The sequence below is a fragment of the Amblyomma maculatum genome, chromosome 3 (genome assembly GCF_055883805.1).
Source record: "Amblyomma maculatum isolate TAMU_Amacu chromosome 3, ASM5588380v1, whole genome shotgun sequence".
Lineage (NCBI taxonomy): Eukaryota > Metazoa > Arthropoda > Arachnida > Ixodida > Ixodidae > Amblyomma > Amblyomma maculatum.
Window position 1 is genome coordinate 188323467 of NC_139346.1, and position 10474 is coordinate 188333940.

The 10474-nt window shown below is 45.1% G+C and overlaps 1 protein-coding gene across 1 annotated transcript; it reads left to right on the forward strand.

Moving 5' to 3' along the window:
- Positions 1–556: 556 nt before the first annotated feature.
- Positions 557–9183, forward strand: LOC146197210 (nucleoside hydrolase-like). Its single transcript, XM_084597136.1, has 4 exons — positions 557–617; positions 7157–7293; positions 7758–7813; positions 8811–9183. The coding sequence occupies exons 1-4, from the start codon at positions 557–559 to the stop codon at positions 9181–9183; spliced, it is 627 nt and encodes a 208-aa protein (XP_084453262.1).
- Positions 9184–10474: the final 1291 nt, after the last annotated feature.

The window sequence follows — 10474 nt, forward strand, 5'->3', positions numbered from 1 at the left end:
CCCAGCAAACATCCCACTACTAAAACTCCACTCGTGAGCAACTTCATAAACTGTACTTCCGCGAAAATTAGTTCGAGGTGAATCTAAATTTAACTAACAATTGCTATGCTGAAAATATTCTGGAATGTTCAAATATATTGTAAATATTAAGCTTCATATACTATGCCGTGTTGAGACAGACGGTATGGAAAAGTCAAAAGGATTGTGAGATGTATGCAGCAAGTGGTTTTGTTCGGGCCGCAAGCGCTCTTAATTGGCACTTTCATTGCGCGTACGAGACGCTAACTTATGTGGCTCGTGGTAGTCAAACGTGTCGCGTATCTTACTCGTGATTTTATTCAATAACAGAGTGTGGAAAAAGCGCGAACTTAAGAGCGCGCGCATGGGCCAGCCAACTGCCCGGACGGCGAGCGAGCGCTGCCCAAAAAAAGCGTGCCGTGTGCAGCGCGCGCAGCCGGCGGGCGAGGATATTCGAGGAGAAAAACGCTGGAGTGGAGGAGAGTGTCGCTACTTTCAAATTATTGAGGGGCTTTAACATCCGCTGCATACAGCTACGATGACCTGTGGAGTGGGCCCCCCGGGGCTCAGGTTGGAGACGCGCAGGCGCACTGGCCAACGTTTGCTAGCCAACGAAGCTCTGGCGCCGCTTCGGAGTCCGCGGTGTCGCCACACACCGACTCAGTTATGGCTGCCGGTGGACTGCGCGACCCTCCTGTAGCTTCGTGTGTGCAAACGTACGGGGCACAAAAGGTGGGGTCAGAGGCGTTCTCTGTGCCAAGGGTCTGACCAAGGGCCGTTGCTGTGGAATTCGTCACTGTTTTTATATATATATATATATATATATATATATATATATATATACTGTGGTCGTCGTCTTGCGCCAGAGCAAATTTCTGACATACTTTCAGGTGATCGGGCACAGAGGAGATGCATGTGCGCTCGACGGACGAAATGCATGCGAAGCGCGGAACAAACGCAGGGATAGCCGGCCTTGCGATAACAACTCAGAAGAATCAGGACACCTATGTGATGTTACAGTAGGTACGCGACGCAACATATCACAAGAAATGCTCCACACGCGACGATTCTGCCGTTGTTTACAGCACCTACTGAACAGTAGCCGCCCGCCGTCGGTTAACTGCACGCCGCCATCTTCCCACGATCTAAGTTGCCAGCTTCAAACCATCTTCATGTGCCAGATTTAGCAAGTAAAATTCATCTGGCAACCAATGAACAGTGGGATAATGGCGGCAATCACGCGGTAACCCCTCGAATGCATTGGGTGAACGGGCAGCTTTCCCTCTAGAGTCTTTGTATTAACTCTATGGCAGGGATGTTAACCAGAAAGAATGAATTCCGGTTGGCTACCCTGCACTGGGGAAGGGAAAATGGGGGATTAAAAGAGAGGGGGGGGGGGGAATAGAAGAGGACAGGAGGTGAGAAAGTCAGTCTGTCAATCAGGCTAGTCTCTTAAAAAGAGAAGTGCCTTGTAGGCTTTGAGCGCAGATGAGTTTTGTGGCCATGGTCTCAAGATCTTCCCTTCCGTTAAGGGTTGAGCGTCCAGACGATCCAGTGCAGTACGCAGCGTATGTCGTTAGTTGCAAAAACAGGGCAGTCACAAAGGAGGTGCTCAATCGTTTCATCAACGCCACATCGTTCACAAGCAGGGCTGTCAGCCATCCCGATCAGGAAGGCGTATTGCGAAAGCAACGCCAAGCAATAGGCGGCACAGTAACGTTGTTTCACGACGTGTTGTGTGGTGGGGAATACGCAGGCGCATACCGGGGTCCAATGCCTTGAGGCGACGGTTGGAGAACTCTCCGGTTTTCCACATTGAATGTGTCAGCGAAGCCCGCTCGCTGCGTCGGCTCTCAGACCACATTATAGCTCCCTCCTCGACTTCGACCGGCTGAACGTTCTTTATTTCACACTTGTTTTGTAGCATCACAAGACCCTTTATAAGCTAAGGTCATAAAGAATGTTCTTAAAAAAAAGTCTCTCTCTCTCTCTCTCTCTCTCTCTCTCTCTCTATATATATATATATATATATATATATATATATATATATATATATATATATATATATATATATATATATATATATATTGAGGGTGCTCGTTATAATACATGAAGGAAAGAAGCCAACAGTCGGCGAGGCCAAGGAAAGCGTTGGGGATGGTACTTTGTCTTTTTTTTTAATGTTTACTTGGATAATCACAGAAATTAGTAATGTAATCTGTTTAGGGGAAAGATAAATAACGCAAAGTAGAAAAAAAACAACGTGCCGATGGTGGGAACCGAACCCACGACCTCCGAATATCGCGTCCGGTGCTCTTTCAACTGAGCTACATCGGCTTTTTTAGCGTACAGTCACGTTTAGCGTACAATGCACCCGGAACACGACAACCGAGTTCTGTTTTGTTTCCTGTCTCTGGGTTCGATCATTTAACTTCGGCTTTTTATTTTTTTTTTACTTTTTTTTCTTATTGTGCCATTTCGTTATACAAGGATAGCTGTTAGTAAGACCGCTTGTATACGTTGATTATGTTACGTGAGCAGTTATTTCAAAGAAAACGACAAAATAACCCCTACGTCATACGTGGCATGAAACAGGGACACAAGACACTTCGCTGGCAAAATAAGAAAGGCTTGTACGCACAAAATATTACTCGCTGAAAAAAAATATTGAAAACACTGCGTCTGCCCAAAGCTCACTGAATGAAAAAAAAAATGTATAGCTACATGAACATTACCATGGCTAGGCTAAAGGGGGAGAGGCGCGCTCTTCGCTGCGCCTCTCCCCTTTAGCCCGGCCATGACATTACATAGCTTCTGGGGCTTCATACGAATGCATACATGCAACAGGCTGTTTTGCAATTCTTTAGTTGTGGTTGTGCTCAAGGAAGCAAAAACTTTTCATCATATGCAGAGCAGAGTTGAGCTAAAATTTGTCAGTACAATGGCTAATCATCATACTGAAGGGGGCCGTATCTTCAAAGCAGGACAACAATTTCGACGTCCACTTTGAAGCTCCGCTGGTCGTGCGGTGAAGTAAATCGCGAAGTTTGAAACGATTGTTGAGGATGGGTCCAGTGTACTTAGTGAACGGAAGAAAACCAGAAAATAATATTAAGTTATTTCAATTACTTCCTGAGAATAAATGCAGTGGAATTACTTTTTGTGAGCAGTTATTGGCAATGTAAATGCAATGTAAATCAATTACATTGCCTCAATTTTCGTTAAACTTATCCCTAAAGTAACATGTAATTTAAAAAAAAATGTGCAGAATTTTGGCTAAATATTTTTTAATGTGCAAAAGCAATATTGCACATTCTTTGCTAGTTTTGTATAGTTGGCTGATACAAGACACGCATTTGTCGCGAATTATCTTCTTTTGTTGATTGGCTGCATGACTGCAGTGCCATCGGTTCATAATAGAAACCAGCCAAAAGACGATAAACAGAAAAAAAGGGTGCACGCAGGACGAAGCCTTCGTCCGGTGTGCACCTTTTTTTTCTGTTTGTCGTCTTTTGGTTAGTTTCTATTATGAACCAATACCAACTTGCCCAGTCGACAGCCTTGCAGTACCATATGGAGGAAGCTGTCATTGCCTCAGCAACGCGTTGCTATATCAGTATTGTTAAGAAGCTGTTGCTGTGCAGTGGTTGACCAATAGCAGCTGCTCCACAAGCAAGACAAGATATTGATCTGGGTTCTAGCATCCAGATTAGTGCTTTTACATTGGAAGAAACTTCGCTATTTATGGTTCAGGTGCAACCGAGACTATTTTTATCCTGGTTCCCGCCAGAGTTCACGTGGCCGGGCTTCCGGTATCTCAGTGGCTTGTGAACATGTTATATATATATATATATATATATATATATATATAGAGAGAGAGAGAGAGAGAGAGAGAGAGAGAGGAGTTGGTTAGCTTCCGAGCCTTTTTCCACCGCCTGGTTGAAAGTGAAGTGTGAATATTGTCAAGTGTTAATGACAAAGCCGTCGGCACAAAAGAAAAGACAGGCGTAATAGCGCTGAAATCAACCCTTTATTGGGCTGACCTGCGCCCCCAAAAGACCTAAGCAACTCGGCGGCGGCGACAGCAGCAAATGTGTTCACTGGTCATCGAATTCAGAATGCCCGCAGAATTCGGTAGCGTTCAATTTCAAGTCATCGAAGAACCATCTAGATAACGAGCTGAAGGAACCTGGAAATGTCTAGAAAGCTACTGAAGCAGCTGTGGTTCGTTGCGATCACTCGGGAATAATCTTGGTGTATTTCGCGCTGCAAAGAAAGTGATAAAGCTGCGCGTCTCGCGGCAAGATCGTTCCGTACGCTGTAATCCCAATGATAAGGACAAGTATTGTTGAAACAGCAACGAATAAAGATGTCAGTGGTTCGCGGCAATGTGATCTATTGTCGAATAGCCATGGAAAAGCCTGCCTGGTCATTTCGTTGATTGAATTCTAAATTTCTTCATATTCTATTAGCGATTACCTGAGGGATTTAGTGTACCATGACCCCCTATCGCGCGTGGGAAGCGTGCGCGCGCTTGTTGGTCCCTATGCGGCAATTTAGTACGTGCCGACTTCCAGCGTGGCGCCATCAATCGGCATCAAGCGGATCTGGCTGATCGCGGTAGTGGATCGCGGTAACGGATCGTGGTACACCTAAACTCTCTCATACTTTGTACGTAATGAATAGTAACCTGATGAGCCTCTACTTTTTCAAGTACTTGACATATACTCTATATAAATACTCGTACACACGTAGACGGACATATCAAGGGCGTCTCGCTAGCAAGTGCTATACAACGCCGTTTGGAAACAACTTCGCCCGCTCACATCATGGCCGTGGTCGTAGAGATGGTTCAGATAGGAAGAAACCATAGTTTTCTATCGATGCAGAGACAGCAGACCCCATTAAGACAAGCCCCTCCCCCTGAAAGCGTTATCTCAGAGTGAAAGTCTGTGTTGGAGCAACCTTTTAATTTGTCCGTATTTTCCTCCAGTTTTACACCCACCGCAAGGACTCAACTCCAAGGACTCGAGTTCAAATCTCGATGGCAGAGGCCGCCTTTCGATGGAGGCGATATGTATGTTGCCCGTGTACTGTGCGGTGCCAGTGCACTTCAAACAAACCAGAATACCATATGTGGTAAAATTTTCAGACCTTCCACTACGGCACCCTCATAGCCTGAGTCGCCCTGGGACGTTAACCTCTATATAACCAAACAAAATGCTCAATTTAAAAATGTCTTTCAAGGTCTGTCCACTGCATTATTTTGAATTTCAGACTGCTGCTTTTGTTTGTGGCAATGATCTCCCTTTTTAATACTTTGTGGGCGTGACGTGGCCTTTTTGGTTTAACAGCTTCTCGACGTTATAGAGACGCTGCCACAAACTGCCTCACATATAGAGCGGAAATTACGGGATCTCCCCGCTCCTCCGAGCATCATTCGACATGACTCTCCGGGGCAGCGACCGGCCAGCGCGCGTTCTAGACGATGGGCCGCAGCACAACCAGCCGAGAGTATAAAAAGGCATACCGCAGCACGCCCGCGGCAGTGCGCCCTGGGGAGATGCAGTGTCTCGAGCAACTCTCGCGGCCGCTCGCTCTGGGAAAGTGTTAATTTTTTTCCACCGAACCCGCGATCAACTCATCGTTTCTTCCTCATCTTGTGTAGGCACCGCTAGCGATCAACTCTGCGACTACGACGCCTCACCGAACGAGAAAGCCGTGAGAAGCCCTTTTTGCCACAGACTGCCGGTTAATTGAATGTTGTTTTCGCCATTGTTTAAACCTGGATTTGGCTTACCATTTTACGCCGTGTTTCCTGTGTCACTTTTGCCCCACTATATCTTGAATACTTGCTTTGTTATCTTTATAGTCTTTTATCGCAGTGTTTGTTCACTATCGGTTTTTCCTCTTGTCTTTTACCCAGTAGTTTTTATCACGTCGTGATGTGGCGTTTTTTTTTTATTCTGTTCAATTATTATGCTGTGTAATTTGGACTATAGCTAGAAATATCCAATAGTTTATCAGAAAAAAGTGATTTTCTTTAACTTATTCCTCAATCATACACCAACACATGTACTCACGGGTTGACTGGCTTAACTTTTAACTGTGTTCTCAAACCTCAGGGGGACGACGGGTAACCGTAAAGGGGATCCCGCGCCTCTGTTCACCATAAAGGCGGGTTTTTGTGACCGGCGCTAATTATTGCTCCTTAGCTGAACATATTTTATAACCACTCTCAATTCTTTATTTACTTTTCTCGCTTTAAACGAAGACCGTTTTAGGAATCAACCAATTGAATCTGTATAATTAAATGTCGGTTTAAACTACATTCAAAACGTACCACTTCTGAATATTCTTCCTAACGCACATGTCATTGCCTCCGATATCCTAAGTGTTATTCCAAGCAAAGTTTGCGTTGGGAAAACCATATGTATCATATTTGCCAAAAGTAATCTGGCTGCGTGTTCCCCTTCTCAGTCGGGTAGCAGAGACTTCATACGACTTCTGAAGTCGTAAGTATGTGCAAAATAAAGGCGAGCTCCTGTCCTCACTTCTCAACAAGCTGTGATCCTCTGGGTATCCATGTTAATTGGCTTTAGAATATAAGCGAGAAGCAAAACATGCGGTCTGGTTACTTTTAGAAAAGACTGTACTAATAAGGGCAAAAGCGTGCAGGACATGTGAAATGGATCTTAAGCTGATATCTTTGTCATCAAACACTTGCTCAAGGCCAATTCTGTGGAGGTAAAGCTTGTAACGTGTGATGAATGAAGTGATCGGTGCCAGATATTCGACGCACGCACATCGATACTTTTTCATGCATCCAGCAGACTTCTGACCTCAACAGCACGTCTCAATAAACTCTAACACGGTGTCGAGCTGATCGTGTCACGATGACTTCCTTAAAGATCAGCTTATCTTGTCACAGCAGAGACAGCATAATTTGTTAGAGTACATATAAACGCTCACGATGCAGTGCTTATCGAATAAGTTCATTACAAGAAATACAGATAACACTGTTCACTGATAAATAAATAAATAAATAAATAAATAAATAAATAAATAAATAAATAAATAAATAAATAAATAATCGCAGCTGCCCTTTCGTGAGTAATTGGTGTCACTGCCTCCGCAGGTAGGAGGAACATCCTACCGGGCTCCGAGTTCAACTTCCTCACCGACCCCGAGGCGGCGCTGGTTGTCCTTCAAAGAGCCCTGTGTCCAGTGTACATCGTTCCATGGGAGACAGCCCTCGGATCCACAGTGCCATGGGTGGGTTGCGTTTATCGTTAGCCCCTTTCTTTCTGGTCAAGAAGTGACAGCGACGAATGAATTGGCATTCTTATTAGACGCCTGTTCTTCTACTGTCACGTATTAATGGCTCTCATGAAAATCTGTTTCTTACGCAATTTGTGAAGCTCTGTTTATATTGCACTCTTGAGAGCTATTCTCCTGCGGACGTTATTGTTTGCTCTCTGAATGTATTTCCCAAAAAGAATGATGAACTAGAAACATGTCCAAAGGCTAACACGGTTGGATATCCGTTTTTTAGACATTAGGAGGTCAGCTATGTGCAGGTGCTGTTGCATACGATGGTTTGCGCTTGAAATATCTTAAAAACAAAACCTTATCAATGCATCTGAGCATGATACACGAGCGATGCAGAAAGTAGACGCACTTTCCTCGATTACACACTGGTTTTTGCGCAATTAGTTCAGATGCCGCTTGCAACATAGAAGAGCACACTTATTTGCCTCTACTTCGCCGTTGGCCCTATTCGCAACAATGGCTCGTAACCTGAGCCAGCCAAAAAAAAATAAACTTGGCTTTGAATACTTCATGACGTGCGCGAAGAAATTGATAGGGTCAGTCGTATGCAAAATGTAACCACGCTGAGGCGACCTTGACTGATTAAGCATCATCAAGAGGAAGATATTTAAGAAAGCGTGCCTGCCACATGCGCCTTTTAGTTCATGACCTTTTCTTGTAGCGAGGTCTTTTGCGATGAAGCTAGCATTTCAAAAGAAAGGAGGCCCATGGATGTTGAAAAAACATCAATTCCGTTTGCAGAGAATTTCTCGCCGCGCTGCCCTGAAATGCAAACAAAAAAAAAACATAGAAAAGAGACTTGCAGACTCGAACGCCAAACTAGAGAAATGAGACGAGCAGATTAAAATATACGAGACGAACAAAAGAGACAGCTAGTCGCACAGAATAAGAAACTGATTGAGGAAAGATGCACTCACCCTAAATGGTACCAAAAACACGAAGGAGAGCCGGAAATAAAAATAACAGAGAATTGGAGCAAGTCAGACACAGCAGACAAAAACTAATGATAAACAAGCAAGAGACAAAATAGGTAGCGTCGAGGAACAACAACACACAAAGTCAATGCAAATCATCGACAAATGTGACAGTAAATGCAAAAATGCAAATCGGCTCCCACGCTGTAACTGAGGGATAAGAGGTGCTTAAGGGTAGCGATAATGACAAGGAAGTTGCACAAGGGTGCAAGTTAGTAACGGCAATGGAACACGACTGACTGACTGCCATGATAGCAGTAATTACGCTCACAGGTGCACTTTGGGTCCGCCGGGTTTCATAACGAAAGTCCCATGACGACTTTCGCACAGGGTTCATCGTGCGTTTACGAAATGTCTAGAATATGTAATTTTGAACAGAGTGCGGTATTAGGGCTAGTGATGTAGTAAAACCTTTTGCATGAAATGAAGTGTGCTGTCCTTATTTTATGCCTATATAGGCGTCATTACATGTTCTTCTTCCACCAGGACATCCTACTACAGCATTACGAACAAGTCAGGCCCACTCCGAGAGTTTCTCCGCGACATCACCAACCATACGGTGAATTGCTGCATGAACAAAACCTACGGCTTCAACCTGGGCGACTGGCTGGCCGCGCTGGCGGCAATCATAAACGAAAGCATCACTGGGAAATTGGAGCACCGCGTTTCCGTAGAGCTCACCGGCACTCACACCCGTGGTCAACTGGTACACGGGTGGCTCGATTACATGATACCCGAGGTGAAGCGCAACGCCACTATTATTACAGGGTTCAACCGCACCGTCTCAGACGAATATTTTAAGCGCACTTTCGACCGTGATTTCCTGAATTTTACTGCAGCAGACCTGTGTTGCGCGTGATCATTGTCCCATGTTGCGCTTCACAAAGCCTGGGCTGTTTAAAAAAAAAAAGAGCTAGCGAAAAAACAGCTTATTTAGGGTAGGTGCCGGGGTATTAACCAAGGGAAATAAAGGCAATAGCGGGCATGCCAAATGAATTTTGGAGCGCTGACATTTAGTGCACTTTCTTGGTGTACCCTGAAGATACAGGCACATCTTCGTCCCTTGATATGCCCCTGGCCTCACATTTTGTGTTACAGCCTATAACTGCAAGAATAAAAAGTCTATAACACCTGCCCTTCCCCGAGTGGCCAGTATTGAAAATAAAGCATGAATTTGTTCCGGTTGAATATACGTATCATAGTTTATGGCCACACTTGAAAGGCACTCATAATAAGCCGCACTTGGTCTTATGCCAGAACTGCACTAAATGCATGGCCTGAGGGGAGCTTTGTAGATTTTGACAGTTTCTGATGGTGTTTTGTGGTAATCAAGACAGCTAGCCGGAACGGAACGCTCGTGCATGGGCCAAATATGTTGGGCTGCTGTACTCTGAACTAAATTAATAAATAAAAGCGCAGCGGTGATAATAAAATGCGCTATAGGTTGATACATTTGCAGCCTAAAGTTGTTGCGCTGTTGTTGCGGCTGTAGGAAGAAGAAAAAGGAAAAGCAGTGGCCTGCTACTGTAGCTGAGCCACCTCCGCTGCCTCGTGCGGACAGAGGAGGAAATAGAAAAGAAAGAAAAAGAAGAGGGAGAGAAAGACGCGCGTCGAAATAGCCGTCGTCCATCACCGAAGCGGTAGCGGGTGCAATGACGGCCTACAACAGATAAAAATTCGGTGGCAGGCTAGCCCCCGCCGCAAGCGGCGTTGACCTACCACTCCCAGCCCCGTAGGGCCAGGAACAGCCCCCCGCAGCCTAAAGTTCCACCCGCCCGCACACCACAACACAAATTTAAGAGCAGTAACCCGGTTTCCTGTGATTTGTTTCATGGGAATAAATGTTAAAGACATCATTTAGAACTATACAAGTTTTGCAATCGTAGTAATGCACCACCCAGCAGGCATGATTTTTTATTTTTTAAGAAATGCAAGATCGTAAGTTGTTATGTTTGAATGCTGAATGCGTCCGTCGCCGTGCATGTGATGACGTGCTTATTGCACGCGTTGCTTCACTTTCTTCAACTGAACGAAGTGGCGTCCCTCTGCGACCACTACTTCGGCCGCCACGGCCATCCGAAGGTCACCCTCATTGGGGTTTCGAGGGCCAAAGGTCGTCCCTGCTAGTCTCTCACACATGCTGCGTCTTA

Coding starts and splice junctions, on each gene's coding strand:
- LOC146197210 (XM_084597136.1), top strand. CDS start 557: ATGACCTGTGGAGTGGGCCCCCCGGGGCTCAGGTTGGAGACGCGCAGG. Junction 618..7,156: donor GCGCAGGCGCACTGGCCAAC/GTTTGCTAGCCA, acceptor CTGCCTCCGCAG/GTAGGAGGAACATCCTACCG. Junction 7,294..7,757: donor TCGGATCCACAGTGCCATGG/GTGGGTTGCGTT, acceptor CTTGCAACATAG/AAGAGCACACTTATTTGCCT.